This window comes from Pungitius pungitius, chromosome 17 (genome assembly GCF_949316345.1).
Source record: "Pungitius pungitius chromosome 17, fPunPun2.1, whole genome shotgun sequence".
Taxonomy (NCBI): domain Eukaryota; kingdom Metazoa; phylum Chordata; class Actinopteri; order Perciformes; family Gasterosteidae; genus Pungitius; species Pungitius pungitius.
Genome location: NC_084916.1, coordinates 11007529 through 11024252, shown reverse-complemented (window position 1 = coordinate 11024252; position 16724 = coordinate 11007529). Strand labels below are relative to the sequence as shown.

The window sequence follows — 16724 nt, the reverse complement described above, 5'->3', positions numbered from 1 at the left end:
AAACATTATTAAACAAGTCTGTGTTTTTTCTGGATGTCTCTATGCTCAGCAGACAGGGTTTCCCCCAAAAGGACCCTCATAGCCATCTCTGCTGTATAGGGCTCAAGTCAAATATCAATAAACTGAAACATTATTATTCGATTGATAAATTAATAATATATATATTATATATATATTAGCTAAATGACATGTAATCTAATATTTCAAGCACAAACACCAGACCATATCCTGGTTTGAGCTTCTCACTTCGGATGATTGGCTACTTTTGTCTTGAGTAATAGTGAACATGTCTTCAAGAAAAGCCTGAGGATTTAGGTTTTGTTATTCTGTGATTCCATATTCATTATTGACATTTCATGAATAAAAAAACGTCCTCGACTAAAAAGATGTCACTCACAACCAATCACATCTCCAACAGCGCCAGCTGTAGTATCACAACAACACTGTGATGTCTACTTGAAAGACATGTTTGTTGAGTTTTATTATCATTTCATTGGCTGACAACATACATGATTCACAGTGGAGGAACGTAGCCATTTAACATTAAGTAAAAATATTTCTATCTTTGTTAACATGAACATTATGTTTAAATTGGTTTTCTACTGTGCTATATGTCCATACTACTGAACTGGATGTTTAGTGCACAAAATTGGAAGTAAAAACATAATCAGGATGTGTTCTGCCAGTACAAACACAGTGACCAATCACAGCCTCTTGCAAAACCCAATAAATACAAACTGGAAGAAGGTGGGCTGGGGTTGGGACTGCGTGGGGGAAGTTGCTGCTGTTTCTTTGGGAGTCTTTCAGTGATTCGGTGGCATTTCCAATTTTGGAAATTCTTCTTCATCCAGGAATTCGTCTATAAACTCCATCACCTCCCCCTGCAGACACACGAAAAAGAAACAAATGGGAGTCAGGAGGGTCTGTTTGAAGAGCATTAAACATCTGACTCACAGTTCTATTTAGGATACGTCACCTGCCATAACTAAAGAGATAACAGCCCAGAAGTGACCGCATGTAATCCTGGTTTAAACTCAATGGGCCGATGTCTTGCTGCCACCTGATGGCCGTCTGTCACTTTGCAGCTTAATAAACACAGAGCCTGCTTTGTACTGCAGGGCGTCGTGTGATCAGACTGAAGAATCCATCATTTCCATAAATTACAGGAGGATGGAGACTGTGATGCTAACACACAAAAAAATATGTACACTCAGGCGCTCACCTCATCGTCGCTCACAAGGCGCTGTTTGGAGAACTCCAACATCTGTAGTTGCATGGTGGTCTGATTGTAGAACCGCAGGGCCTCCTGTAGCAGACACACGCGCAGCAGGTAAAACGTGTGTCACAGGGAACAGAAGACACAAAATAGGACGATGGTTCTTGTGTATGGTATTGTGATAGAACACTTAACAATCTTTCCACAGAACCCTCTCCTGTCCGACCATTGTCTGATAATTTTTGAATTTCTACTGCCAGAATCTCCTCCTCCTGCCAAGGGTTTCTACAGTCGATGTTTATCGGACACCGCTGTAGCTTCATTTAAAGAAACCATTCCCTCTGCTCTAAGTTCAGTGTCCTGTCTCAAGATATCAGAAGACTCCTGTGAAAACTTCAGTCCGTCACAAATCGACCATCTTGTCGATACTGCCACAAGCTCTTTGAGAATGGCGCTGGACGGTATTGCTCCCCTTAAAAGAAGAATGGCAACAAGAAGGAAGTTCGCTCCTTGGTATAACTCTCAAACCCGGAACCTAAAGCAAACTGTGCGGAAACTTGAGCGGTTATGGCGTTCCACCAAATCAGAAGGATCTAGACTAACTTGGCAAGACAGCATTAAAACATATAAGAAGGCTCTCCGTAACGCAAGAGCATCTTATTACTCATCATTAATCGAGAAAAATAAAAACAACTCCAGGTTTCTCTTCAGCACTGTAGCCAGACTGACAGAGAGTCACAGCGCTGTCGAGCCGTGTATTCCTGTGGACCTCAGTAGTAACGACTTTATGAACTTCTTCAATAATAAGATTCTGACTATCAAAGAGAAAATTGATGGTCTACTACCCCCAACCGGAGCCAACCCGTCCGCGGATGTAGGATCCTTGGATGCAGCCGTGGGCCCTGATACCTACTTGGATGGTTTCTCTTCCATCAACCTTGATCAACTGACTTCTACAATTTTGAAATCCAACTCTTCAACTTGTCTCCTGGATCCGATTCCAACTAAGCTGCTTAAGGAAGTTTTTCCGTTAATTAGCACATCCCTACTGGATATTATGAATCTGTCTTTGTTGACAGGACATGTACCACAGTCCTTCAAGGTAGCTGTAATTAAACCTCTTCTGAAGAAACCTACCCTAGCTCCAGAGGTGTTGGCTAACTACAGACCCATCTCTAATCTTCCCTTCCTCGCTAAGATCCTGGAGAAATCTGTCGCGAATCAATTATGTGACTTTCTACAAAACAATGCTTTGTTCGAGGATTTCCAGTCAGGATTTTGAATGCATCACAGCACAGAAACGGCACTGGTGAAAATTACAAATGATCTTCTACTTGCATCGGACCAAGGACTTGTATCTTTTCTTGTATTGCTGGACCTCAGTGCTGCATTTGACACCATCGATCACTGTATCCTGCTGCAGAGACTGGAACACTTGATTGGCATCAAAGGAACTGCACTCAGCTGGTTTAAATCTTATTTATCGGACCGATCCCAGTTTGTGTTTGTGAACAGTGAATCATCGAGGACCACCAATGTTGGTCACGGAGTCCCACAAGGTTCTGTGCTTGGACCGATTCTATTTACCCTGTACATGCTTCCTTTGGGCGACGTTATCAGAACACACCGCATAAACTTCCATTGTTATGCAGACGATACTCAACTGTATCTATCGATCAAGCCAGAAGACACCAACCAACTTGTTAGACTTCAGGACTGTCTTGGAGACATCAAAACTTGGATGACCTGCAACTTCCTGATGTTAAACTCGGAAAAAACGGAAGTTATCATGATAGGCCCAGAGCGCCTTTGAAGTCAGCTGTCACGTGATACAGTCTCTATGGATGGAATTGCTCTGGTATCCAACAGCACCGTCAGAAATCTTGGAGTTCTCTTCGACCAGGATATGTCCTTCAACTCTCATATAAAGAAGACTTCAAGGACTGCCTTTTTTCCTCTACGGAATATATCGAAAATCAGGAACTTCCTGTCTCAAAGTGATGCAGAAAAACTAGTTCATGCATTTGTTACTTCTAGACTGGATTACTGTAATTCTTTGTTATCAGGCTGCTCTTGTAAATCGCTTAAACCTCTCCAACTGATTCAGAATGCTGCAGCACGTGTATTAACAAGAACTAAGAAATGGGATCATATAACTCCTGTATTAACATCTCTGCACTGGCTTCCTGTTAAATCAAGAATAGAATTTAAGGTACTTCTCCTCACCTACAAGGCACTTGCTGGTGAGGCACCGTATTATCTTAAAGAGCTTGTTACACCGTATTGCCCTACAAGGCATCTACGCTCCGTAGATGCTGGGCTACTTGTGGTTCCTAGAGTTTTAAAAAGTAGGATGGGGGCCAGAGCCTTCAGTTATCAAGCTCCTCTTTTGTGGAACCAGCTTCCACTTTCAGTCCGGGGGGCAGACTCGGTCAGTTCATTTAAGATAAAGCTTAAAACGTTCCTCTTTGATATTGCTTATAGTTAGGGCTGGCTCAGGTTAGCCTGGACCAGCCCTTAGTTAAGCTGCTCTAGGCTTAGACTGCCGGGGGACTTCTTAGGACACACCGAGCCCCTCTTTCACTCTCACACTCTCACTCTCTCCTCCCACAATCATCCATGTTTTATTAATGTACATCACTAATTAAGCTTCTTTCCGGGAGTTTTTTGTGCTTTCTCGCCTAGCAGGTCTCCGTGGATCATAGTTTCGTGCGGACCCCGGTTCTGACTCCTGGCTCATGGCTCTGCTGACACCTGCTGCTGCCATCATCATTACTTTAAATATGATTCATATTACTGTCATCAAAAACCAACATCTTTCTGCTCTCCCTCCCCACAGAAGCCTCTGTGGATGGTGGTTCGACCTGATGGTGGTTGTCCCTGCAGTGGTCCTGCCGTACACCTCTTCTGCTACTTGCAATTACTTGTATCATTTCAGTTAGAGAAATTGAATGTATTGTACATCTTTTACATTGTTGATTCTGTACACATGACATCCATTGCAGTCTGTCCATCCCGGGAGAGGGATCCCTCCTCTGACGTTCTCCCTAAGGTTTCTTCCCTTTTTTCCCCATTGAAGGGTTTTTTCATATTTTGGGGAGTTTTTCCTGTGCCGATGTAAGGGTTTCGGGACAGAGGATGTTGCATGTGTACAGACTGTAAAGCCCTCTGAGGCAAATTTGTAATTTGCGATTTTGGGCTATACAAAATAAAATGAATTGAATTGAATTGACATCGGTCTGGATCAGTCTAAAGGCAACAGAATTTGCCTGAAACCCCAAATCTCACGAAGTTGTGTCTTGTTGAGTTCATTAATATCTAAAGGGAGATTAAGTGCGTGGCGTTTGTAGTCATTGGTATGTCTCACAGCTCTGGGGAGGAAGTCCTCCTCCGTCAGCTCCCACCGGCTTTTGTGGAACTGGTAATAGGCCAAGTTATTCTTCATAACTTCATCGTTGGGGTCAAAGAGCACGTAGCTGGCTGCACACGGCACTGCGTTCTTCAGGTCATTCACTGAAAAACAGGATTACAGGACTTAATCCAGGGAATGAAGTCTATAATAATACAGCAGCCGCTGGGACAATGTTTTGGTACCTACATTTGTAATAGGCAAACTGCAGGTAGTGGTACATGGTGGCGACAAAATTCTCCACCACGAAGCCCCCTACGACAGGTGTCAGCTCACTTTCACACTTCACTTTCCTGTCAAGGACCTCAATGTAGTGATCTGAGGAGGAGAAATATTATGATGGAGACAGAAATAGGTTCAATTTAGGGCATAAGGAGAAGGCGTTGGATAAAAGGTTCATTTAATTTCATCAGGATGCAAAAAGTTGCATTTTGAAGGTATATGCAGGCATAGGTGGAAAGAGGGAACAGGGTGAGAACAGAGGTAGCCGGCTACACATGCACTGACCGGCTATGGAGGGGTAGAAATCTTTAAAATCCTTCACGTCCCTGGGGCCCTCCGACGCCGCCAGACACTCGTCGTAGACCTTGAAGAAATCCCGCAGGGACAGCTCCATGTCTGACACAGAAGTACGGAAGTTTTCTCCGTTGTACGCCCGCACTGCACGCACAAACAGGGTCTGCACACACACACACACACACACAGGTAATATTGTTTATGGCAGACATGATTGCATTACTGAAGCGCTCCACAAGGTTAAACTTCCCTTTCTCATTAAAGCCACTGGCGTCGCTAATAATCCGTCATGCTTCTCTGACCTCTAACAGGAGCAATGGTTGCAAAGGCAAAACACCTCTTGAAGGAGTGACACCTGAACTCGATACTCCCTCACACACACCCCACCGGTTTCTTTTTCTACTCCCCACCGTGTTCCATTTCTCTGAGACCCCACAGAATGAAGGTTGACATTTCAACCTTAAAAACTCCCCATTGCAAATTATTTTGCGCATATGTTGTCAGACTACTCCTCCCCTCTCATTTAACTGGATTTAAACATATACTGGAAATCTTTTTTTAATTAAATAGCATCAAGTTTGTATTGTTTCTTGAAAAGTTGATTGTCGTTGACATTGGCGCTGTGGTATTTGAAAATGCTAATCTTGCCATTTGTTGTGAAACCAGCCTGAAAACTGTCCATTGTCAGAAGGATGACTTTGATCAATTCTTGCACCGGTCTCAGCCTTATTTAATATGTGATGGATGTCGCTCCACTTTCAGTTTCAAAAGGTCGGGTGCCGATAGCTCTGCAGAGAGTTCCGCACATCTATCAGATACTGGTCGCAGTGTTTAGTGCATGTCTGCTGTGTTCCTGCTTTTTTTTGCGTAGTCTGGGCAACATTGTCAAACCGCCACTTAACTCATCCCTGCTGGGACCACTTCAGCCCTGTCAAGAACCACTGGAGAACCCCAGGCCCCATTTTGGGAATCACTGGTGTCTATGAATGACTCTCCCCAATGATGTGGCCAACTTGGCCTGTTCACCACAGGCTGCAACTCCACCAGCACACCCACCGAGCCAATAAGAGGATGGTCTGTGTATATTTATATGGCTTAACAAAGACGTGAGCAGGGGTGCCTGTGTGTCTCCATGCACCTCGTAGGATTTGGTCTCCAGGTCTTTGAGGTGTTCGTCGGCTCCAGGCAGACTCTTGTAGTAAGCCATGTTCCTCTGCATCATCTCATCATTTGGGTGTTTCAGCAGGAAGGTGTGGGCAGCGGACACCGCCTTGGCCAGATTGTCGGACTGGGGGAAATAACACAAAGAAATGACAGAATAACTGAATGAAGGACAATTAGAAATGAGTGTTTGTTTTTCGTCAATTATCAGGTCTAAACAATTTAAGTATATATGTTTTTTAACCATGACCTACCACACCTTTGTTTCCGTGGAAACAGAAGCCTTAATTATTTATCCAACCTGTAACTTCCTAACTTGTGATTCCCACCTCTTGTAGAGGCCAGTTATAAACGTTTATTTTATTTGTGTTTAACTGACTTCTAAATCGGGAAGACAAGGACAATCCAGGACCTCCTCCCGGGCAGAAGTAACCCTAACAGACCTGTGCATCCGTGGCACGTAGATGACGTCAGAATGAAACAATCATGGTAAACAAACACGCATAGCCACACATGAGCGTGGCTTGTCAACCTCGGGTCCAGGTGCGCGTGTCGAATATTTAAACCCACGCGTGCCGAACTCACTTTGAAGTAGGCGAACTGCAGGTACTTGTACGGCTCTCTCTCCTCGAACTCCACCATGGTGTCCCGGCTGGGCATGGTCTGCCTGAAGGCGGGGAGCCCCTGTTTGCAGCGCTTCAGGCACTGCGCCCTCTTCATCACGTTACCGAACGCCCGCAGCTCCGGGAACTCCGCGAACTTCTGCTCCTCTTCCAGCCGGACGGAGCTGCAGTTGAGGTTGCAGAAGGCCTCGCTGTCCCGCAGCAGCCGGTACAGCCGCAGGGACACCTCCATGTACTCCACGGTCTCCTTCCACTTCTCTCCGGTGTACTGGTCCAGCGCGTACTTGTACGCGGACTCCAGAGGCATCAGCTCGTGCCGGGGGAAACTCCTGAAGCTGTATTTTTCATACTGAGAGTTCACCGCGGAGATGGAAACAACTGCGAGCACGAGCGCCGAGAAGAGTTGGGAAGACGCGGAAGGTGCCATCTTTTTTTTGTTCTTCCAAGTTTAATGGTGGACGGCGGTGAATCCCGGAGTCGGGCGCGTGGGTCTTTAGGACCGCCTCAAGTTCCACGACGTATCCGGGCGAAGCTTCCCCACCCCCGGGGGCGCCAGGTCGGAACGGCTGCTGCAGCGGGTGGAGCTGCTCCTCCCACTGAAAAACAAAAAAATAAATCACTGCTCTTGTAGCAATTTGACAGAGAATATAACTTTATGTTTCACTTGTCATAAGGGTGGGAGGGAATCCTGTTCTACATATAGATAACGGATGTATTTTTTAAACTTCAGGAATGACCAATAGTGTATGACTCGAAATAACTTCTTTAAACTCGTCTCATCTGCGTCACCAATTAAACCCCTGCAGGCAGAGGATGATGGGGCCCTCCCACTGCCACGTAGAGACATTCCTGTCCAGTCACCCCCCCTCACCCCAACCCCCCCCCCCCCCCCCAAAAAGGCCTGAACCCCCTCAAGCACAGCAACGGGGATAAACGTGGAACGTCATCAATGCACATGCATTGTGTTCTGCTCTTATTAACATGTTATACAGTATTTGTGTCTGCATCGTTGTGATTTAAATGGCGGAAGGGGGGGGGGGGGGGGGTCTGAAGTTGTGCGGAGACCTCTAATTACTTTTCCACGTTGACACACATCAGAGGCTGCACTGCGCAGGAGCAATACGTGGTGCCCAAAACTACCCCATCCAATCCCAAGGGGCGTCCACGCAACTAGAGAGAGGCCGGATGCGAAAGGAAATATGAAAGGGCAATTTCAAAATAAAAGCACAACATGCCATCGAAGATTGGTTCGCACTTGCTTTTGTCTCCTAGAAGCATCCACTGTGTTATTGTCCAGACATTTGTAGCTGTGTTGAATTACAAATAGAGGTAATATACATTAACAAATCGACTTCTACGCGTTACATTTCAACCGGAAGTTCTACAGTTCCGTCTAGCTTGATGCGTGATTGTGCCTGTTCAGGGAACTGGGAGAGGGCGGGGGTTAGGACTTCTATCCAAGTCGGAGTAGAGGAAACCAGCGGGTAACAAGGAGCCAGCACACACATCCCATTAGCCAGAGTTATCTCCATCGTCCGAGAATTCCGTCGCCAGTGAAAATGACCCAGTGCGTGCAGGGCATGCTGTATTTGTCGGTTCTGGTGGCGTTCGCCGCCTGCGACGCTCCTCCGGTACCGTTAGACGACATCTTCATTGAGAAGACTTTCGTGCCAGAGCAGTGTGTGCGCGCAGTCAAAGTTGGCGATTTTGTCAGGTATCACTACAACGGCATGTTTCCGGACGGCAAGAAGTTCGACTCGAGGTGAGTGTCACGCGAGGAGGGACTGTATATTCCACACTTTCGGTCGGTGCGTGCACAGCAGACCCGGGTGCACGCTGGGAATAGGCGTGCGCGACGCGTAAAAGTGCGCGTTCAGTGGTTCGCCCTTATTGGCCACGCAGGCAAGCTGCCTGAACTCTGAATGCGTGTATGCTAAGCCCAAGGGCCCCGCAGCTATTTCATAACCACTGGACTGCAGCTGTTCAGATCCAGAGTTTCCCGGCTACTAACATATCGTTATTATTATTATTATAAATATATATGCTAGATCCCACCGGATTCATTGAAACCCGAGGACCAGGTCCTCTTTCTCAATGGGCTACCTGCTCTCAGGATATCCGAAGGTGCCTGATCTCCACTTGGGACCCTCTACGGTGTAACATTCAAAGCGCTCTGCTTTTCAACCGGGGGCCCCTTGACCCCGGAGGGCCCAAAAGCCAAAGTTTCATTTGTTTTTCCGTCAATTGATGAATAGCATATTTGTTAAATAATTAGAAGTAAAGTGTTGGCTAACTTTATCACCTTGTTATATAGAGGACCCATTTGCTCACATATATATTCCTAAATAAAGTAAAATCGTATCATTTGTATCTAACCAGGATTATGTGGGTTTGATCTCAGCACATCAAAGGAAAATGGTGACGTTTAAATCTCACATCCTATGCAGGGACAAAATTACAGTTTGTATAAATAGAAGCATAATTTGCATAAGACACTTTAATACTCCATTAATGAGGCCCTTTAGATAAATACTAATTCCTTGTATTGATTTGTACAAGCAAGGCGAGAAATTTCATTGTTCCTCCCAAATTTCTTTTTTTCAACAAGAAAAAGTCAGTGGTCAAACCACTTTAAGAACATTGTGAATTGGTTTGTTTTATGCTAAGAGTAAGTATGCAGCCATATGAAACACTCATTTCTGTCCTTACAAGTACATGAAATACTGTGTTTATGTGTTCTAGTTACGACCGTGGCAGCACCTACAATGTGTTTGTTGGCAAGAAGCAGCTGATTGCAGGGATGGACAAAGCTCTGGTGGGGATGTGTGTCAACCAGAGAAGCCTGGTCAAGATCCCACCTCAACTCGCGTATGGGAAACAGGGATACGGTGTGTATTCAACTTCCTGCCTCGTAAGCCCCTGAATCAGGCAGGACACAAAATAACATGTTCTCCAACGTGTTCATTCCTCCGGGGAGTTATTGTTAATATGCAGACCAGAGAGGAATTTGGTGGGACAGTAGCAGGAGCAAAAGGGACAGAAATGCTACTGCAGAAAAGTAACGTATTGAGCCAGTCGCAGTGGGGAGAGGAAGTGGGCTGCTCCTAAGCGTCCATGTTTAATGATGTCAGAGGATCACAAACCAGGAAGCAGGTCAGAGGAAGATGCTTCGCATCAAGATTTTTCAGCTGTTAGTAACTACGCTGCAGATGTCACAGCAATAACAGATAGAAGATAAACTTTACAAATCCCCTCTCAGAAATCAGAGTGTTTGTGTCACAAAATGTTGACATATTTTCTTGTGACTGCAGTGATAATAATAATGTAGACGCGCTTGTTTACCTGTAAAGGGCAGTGTGTCACTTGTGTTTGCATGAAATATTTGGATAAAGGGACAGGGAGCAGAGCGCCGAGGAGAGGAGGGACGTGTGCGGGCAGGTAAAAACAAGTCGGAAGATTAGTTAGGACGAGGAAAATACATAGAGGGGAGAATTTTCGGAGGAGGTGGATGGAGATTTAACTGCGAAGAGGCCTGCCCGCCTCTTAGTAGTGAAGGTTGAAAGGCCGCCGCCGACACATTCTTTGCACCCCTCCCCCGCCTTCCTCTACTCCAACCTCCTAAACTTCACCGTATCTGTCTGCTGAATGCCTGTTGAGCTAATAAAGACTCTGAAGGCAGTGACTCGTGCCCATGTATGAGATGCTGGTGAGTGGACATACTGTGCAGGACAAGGCTGCAGGTCACGTTTCCTCGTGCAAAAAGAAAGGAAAGAACAAATAAATATTTAAACATCGATCTATTGTGAGAGGGATTAATACAAGAGATTCAGATCACAAAGTACTGTCTGCTGACTTGATCTTTCTCTTTTCCCCCCCAGGAGACATCATCCCTGCGGACTCCATCCTCCATTTCGACGTCCTGCTGCTCGACGTGTGGAACCCGGAGGATGGCGTCCAGATCAAAAGCTACCACACACCCTCCAACTGCTCCAGGAAGGTGGAGGTGTCCGACTACATTCGCTACCACTACAACGGCACCCTGTTGGACGGCACGCTCTTTGATTCCAGGTTTGTCCCGTGCATTAGTGTCTCATTCACACAGACGTGAAGCAACGCACAAAAGCAAACACACAGATATGTAACCTCTCCACCCCCCTCCCCCCCCCGGTTTGCTGCAGCCACACCCGTATGCGTACCTACGACACGTACGTTGGGATTGGGTGGCTGATCGCCGGTATGGATCAGGGCCTTTTGGGAATGTGCGTCGGAGAGAGACGCATCATCACAATGCCGCCGTCCCTTGGATACGGAGAGAATGGAGACGGTGAGGACGAGCAATTTCTTTACTCTTTTTTTTTTGTTTGCATTTCAAAGTTCTTCTTAAAAGTCAAATGAAAAATGTTTTTTTTTTTACTGAAGACATTTGGCCTTGATCCTCTCATCCATTTATTCTTACAGATATGCAAATAATGACTCTCACAATAGAAATATTCCCTATGTTGACAGGTGTTTGCCTTATAATACTTATAGAAGACAGTTTTTCTATTCATTACTTTCAATACATCTGTATAATATAACATATTGATATACCTTCCAACAAATTAAGGACAAAAATAAACAAGATAAAAAAATATTTCTTTCCTTTTTTGTAACCTTCCCATCACATTTTCACTATAAATACTTGATCCTGGTTAATACTACTCTATCATCCCGCTCCAGGAACTGACATCCCAGGACAGGCGTCCCTGGTCTTTGATGTGGTTCTCCTGGACCTCCACAACCCCAGAGACGGGATCGCAGTGACCAATCAGATTGTACCCGAGTCCTGCACGAGGAAGTCCGTTGCCGGAGACTTTGTACGCTACCACTACAACGGCAGCCTCCTCGATGGCACATTTTTCGATTCCAGGTGTGTGTGTCTGTGTTTAGTCTTCATCAGGCAGAAAAAGCTCACGGTACATTTGGTTATGAATAAGAAATAAATGTCTACTATCTGTATCTGTGGCCTCATCACTGAAGATGTTGTGGGAGGTGACCTGAAACGTTGTTGTCTGCAGGAGACAGTGCTGCATCCTGTGATTCGTTCAGACAGTTCTATGCTGCTTTATTAATTCAAGTATCAATGACATTTTCTATTCCTGGCTATCGCTTTAGAAAAAGCCAGGACGACAGAAACTAATTTGAGCAAATAATTCAATTTTGGAAGAACTTGATTAGAACTTGATACTACTTTGTTAATTTCCAGAGCATAGAGTGGCTCATCCTTTAATAACATGGCGCTTAAGGACAGCACACTGTTCCTAATGCTTTGGATGGGCTGTCTGCAGAGTTTTAATTTCATATAGATATGTCAAAAAAACAAAGCTCTCTATATAGGCCGATCTGTGAGTTTACTGCAGCTCACATTTTCTGTCTCTTCTTGCATGGCCAGGAATATGAATCTCTTGATATTCTAAGATGGCCATCATTCTGTATGCGTGTGTCAGCAAAAAACACCAATGCATCCTCCAAAACAAACACAATCACATCGCTTTTATGGATTTCTTAGGACTCCTACATTCACGTTTTTTAGGTCTTCATGTGATATTCAAATGTGCTCTATCTGTATGTGTGATCTAAATTACATCTCAATTCACGGTATGACAAAAAACTATTGTTATTCCTCAGACTGATAACAACAATTCTATATTTTCTGATCCACAGCTACTCTCGTAATCGTACCTATGACACCTATGTGGGTCGGGGCTACGTGATCGCCGGCATGGACGAGGGCCTGATCGGAGTTTGTATCGGAGAGAGACGCACCGTCACCATTCCGCCACATCTCGGCTACGGAGAGGAGGGCACAGGTGTGTGTAAATGTTTAGATTCCTTTTATCATGTAAATATCCATACTACTGAATGCCAAAACAAGGAAGCAGACACAAAAACGGTCTCTTCTTGCAAGCCATTTGCATCAGTCCTATAGTGTATAAACAGCATATTATATGTTGATTATTACTCAATAGTAATAGTAATATACCTCATGCATATAAAACAACCTGTTATAGTAATCATCTCCTAGTTATTTCAGCCTCTTTTACACAAATGCACTACTGTATTACTGTAAGTGGATGGATCGATGGATGTGATGTTTCAGAGATGCTTTGCAATTAATAAGAGTCACATTTCCAAATGCAGAAAAGCTGATTCGGACTCAGTTCCTTCTGGTCTGCAGCTTTAACGTTTTATCATTTGTCTTTTTTTTCCATTTCCACGTTTCTCCCAGGCTCCAAGATCCCCGGGTCGGCAGTCTTGGTGTTTGACGTTCACATCATCGACTTCCACAACCCGTCGGACAACGCCGTGGTCAACGTCACTCACAAGCCGGAAGAGTGTGAAAAGAAAACCAAGAAGGGAGACTTTGTCAAATACCACTACAACGCGTCTCTGATGGACGGCTCGTCCATCGACTCTACGTGAGTAAACGTCTGTGAGACGCTTTCCAGACTCCTGTAAATCCAAACTCCTCATTTCAGATTAGGTTTTAAGTCCCTCATTGTTTATAGGTGTCCTATACAGAGGGAAACCTTTACTAAGATCTATTATTTTAAAGCTCACTTTTTTGCCATTGTGGTACACAAAGTAAGTCAAATAGTCAAGACACATTATCATCACAACTGTGGAAAAGAAAGAAGCTTCACCTCTTATGTTCACACAGAGCACCTTAGGAATTAGTGAACGATAAGTAAAAAGGACACTGTGGAAGTAAAATGTGTGCCCGCTTAAGAAATAAATTACAATATGTGTGTGTGTGTGTGTGCCTCTGCTTTACTTCGTATCATTTTGTTTCAGATTTAATTATGGAAAGACATACAACGTCGTCCTGGGAGCCAACCAGGTAGTCCCAGGGATGGAGGAGGGACTGATGGACATGTGTGTGGGCGAGAAAAGGCACCTTGTTATTCCTCCTCACCTGGGCTACGGGGAGAGAGGAGTCGGTAAGTCACACACACACCGTTAAACTGAGTCTGATGGGGCCAGCTGTCTCCATTCCATGTTGAGACACCATGTTTAACTACCATCAACCCTCTTTTTTTTGAGGTAACCGTATAATATCAATAACACAGATGGGTAAATTAAACGTTTATCTTGCTTGGGACAGGACTTCTCTTCCCTTCTCCTCAGCACTTCTAAGGTTCAACCACCTTCGCTCCAGCAGCTAATTCCGTTTGTGTGTGTTTTTATGTGTGTAGTTGACGAAGTCCCAGGGAGCGCCGTGCTGGTGTTCGACATTGAGCTGGTTGAAATGGAGGACGGACTTCCCGAAGGCTACATGTTCATCTGGAACGACGAAGTGTCAAACGACCTCTTCACCGACATGGACAAAGACCAGAACAAAGCGGTGGAGCCCTCTGAGGTACGTGACGACCTCCCACAACATCTGGAACGTCTTCAGACATTTTCCCCTGTTTGCTGCCGTCCGCTCGTCCATAATGCGCTCCGCCTTTTTGCTCCCACAGTTCACTGACTACATCATGAAGCAGGTGAACGAGGGCAAAGGCCGCCTGGCTCCCGGCTTCGACCCGTATCGCATCATCGACAACATGTTCTCCAACCAGGACCGCGACGGAGACGGAAAGATCACGGAGGCCGAGTTCAAGCTCAAAGCGGACGAAGACTCCCACGACGAACTATGACGGGACTGAGTGCGAAACTCAGATCAGGGTGAAGGGTCGGAGGGGCGGGGGGGTTGTTGCGGTTGGTAGAGTAGAGTGAGACGGGGTCGCAAGTGTATAAAGAGTAATCCGGTGCGAAGCGAGAAATGTGCTGAGAGATTTAATTTTTCAATTTGGAAGAATTGGATGATGTTCGAAGGAGTTCTCGGCTTTTAAGAGGGAAGTGAGAGGAATGCGTGAAGATTTAGGAATGAGATTATTTTGAGTACTGTTGTGTTCAAAAGCTTTTAGGCTAGGACGAAGAACTCCAGGTCCCATTGAGTTGTAATAAAGTGGTTTTAATATAGAACTTGTGATGCAGATGTTTCCTGGGCTTTCACAATGAACAGTCCACTACTGTCTCCTCTTCCGCCCGAGAACCTCGAACACAAGTTTTTCTACGCTTCAACATGTAGGCGCCTCTCATTGGTTGAAACGTCCTTATGTCTGACAGATTTAAACAGGAGTGCTGCTGGCTCTGGGTTTGGTTCAGAGTTGAGGTAAAGGCATCATTTCTCATCTTCATGTCCGTTCACGGGCATTTACAAGCATGCTGCTCAGTCCCGTCATCTCCTTTCATTCCAAAGATTGGTGCTGAACCACATTTGTCATACACAAATCATGATAGAGTCACAGTCTCACAGAAAGAATGCATGACCTAGGTCTCAATATACCTTTTGTTGACCCTCCGGGGTCACTGAGAAACACGTGCTAAGCTCGACTGTCTCCCACACTACTTGTACGACTAATATTTCATAAAAAACGTCAATCCCGTCATGCATATACAGGGGATACAAGACATTTCCACACTATTTAGTTCTAAATATTGGAAATACTCATCTGAGGTCAATGATGACGGTTTCTTTTTACCTCCGCTCTCGTTATTTTTTTGTCTTGTGTTACGTAACATTTGTTTTATTTTTTGAAGGGTACAAAAGTTTGAAAGAACAAACCGTGTCCTCACTCCACGATACCCGCATTCAAAGCTCCATTGTGACATTTATTGTTGTTAACGTTTTGTCTTAGAGTTGCAACTGGTTTATTGATTTAGAGCAGTTAGAATGATATTTTATTAACATGGTTGACAGCTGATACCTTTTTAATGTGAGGATGCATTCAGTGTTTCTGTTATTTTTTAAATCATCTAAAATAACTCTGAAATGTTCCAAATGCTAAAATGACTGGGGTTTGGAGTCTTTCAATCACATTTGGTCAAGTATTGCTTGTTTTGTCTGCGTACAAATGTCGACTTCGGGATGCAATTTAAGATTCTGTGTGCGTGTGTGTGTGAGAAAGAGACATAGTGTAATTGTTGCATTTTGTTTTACTTTTTTATTCAGGAGAATACAGAGGTCTGTTGCTGAAAATGTCTACACAAAGTTTAATTTGATTAAAAGACCTCATCTAACTATAAGCCTAGATTGAGTCTGTCTACCGTTTAATTTTACCAAAAGCATTATCATGTTTTCAGGCTGGTTTAAGCTTTTTATGTTATTTCTTCCGTCTTCTTCACTGTTTTTTATCACGGTTCTTTATGAGTGATGAGAGTTTATTTCACGATTTCTGAGGATTTCTGAGGATCTCAACATGTAAGTTGGGCGTTCATTTAGCTCATTGATGGAGGTCAATTTCTTGAAGAGCCACCTGGCTGAAGTTTCAAAAAGAAAAAGCCAAGTGACTCATCAATGTCTCGACTTAAGACCACTCTCTCTCTCTCTCCTTATACTCTTTGGCGTAATTTAGACTTGCCACACAATAGCCTATTTATTGTTGTCTCCGTAAAGCACATTGGTCATTGCACCCACGTCAATCCTCTGTCACCAAAGGAAATTACATCTTCATCATCTGATGTCGTAATTCTTTGACACTGTTCACCGTCTTCTTTGCATAATTTCTCACGCTGTCCACAGTTGACTATTGTTTTTATATAGTTGCATTTATTGTGTATATTTGAATGAATAAATACTTTGAAGATGGACAATAAGAAAACTAATTCTGATGTTCTCAGTTTAACTTTTTCACAGATTGTACATCTTGATGTTGCACTTGATGAAGGTGGACTAGGTCTACTGTTTATATACAACACCTCTTGAATTTTCATC

At 44.4% G+C, this 16724-nt stretch overlaps 2 protein-coding genes across 2 annotated transcripts; one reads left to right on the top strand and one right to left on the bottom strand.

Annotated features, from left to right (window-relative positions):
• Positions 1-456: 456 nt before the first annotated feature.
• crtap (cartilage associated protein) lies at positions 457-7742 on the bottom strand. Its single transcript, XM_037474360.2, has 7 exons — positions 6888-7742; positions 6280-6429; positions 5133-5304; positions 4815-4943; positions 4584-4729; positions 1223-1306; positions 457-881 (listed from the first exon to the last, which is right to left on the bottom strand). The coding sequence occupies exons 1-7, from the start codon at positions 7350-7352 to the stop codon at positions 804-806; spliced, it is 1224 nt and encodes a 407-aa protein (XP_037330257.2). The 5' UTR covers positions 7353-7742; the 3' UTR covers positions 457-803.
• Positions 7743-8327: 585 nt separating this feature from the next.
• fkbp9 (FKBP prolyl isomerase 9) lies at positions 8328-16615 on the top strand. The gene is made up of 10 exons (XM_037474359.2): positions 8328-8687; positions 9668-9813; positions 10804-10993; positions 11104-11249; positions 11645-11834; positions 12629-12774; positions 13194-13383; positions 13760-13905; positions 14161-14324; positions 14428-16615. The coding sequence occupies exons 1-10, from the start codon at positions 8485-8487 to the stop codon at positions 14602-14604; spliced, it is 1698 nt and encodes a 565-aa protein (XP_037330256.1). The 5' UTR covers positions 8328-8484; the 3' UTR covers positions 14605-16615.
• Positions 16616-16724: the final 109 nt, after the last annotated feature.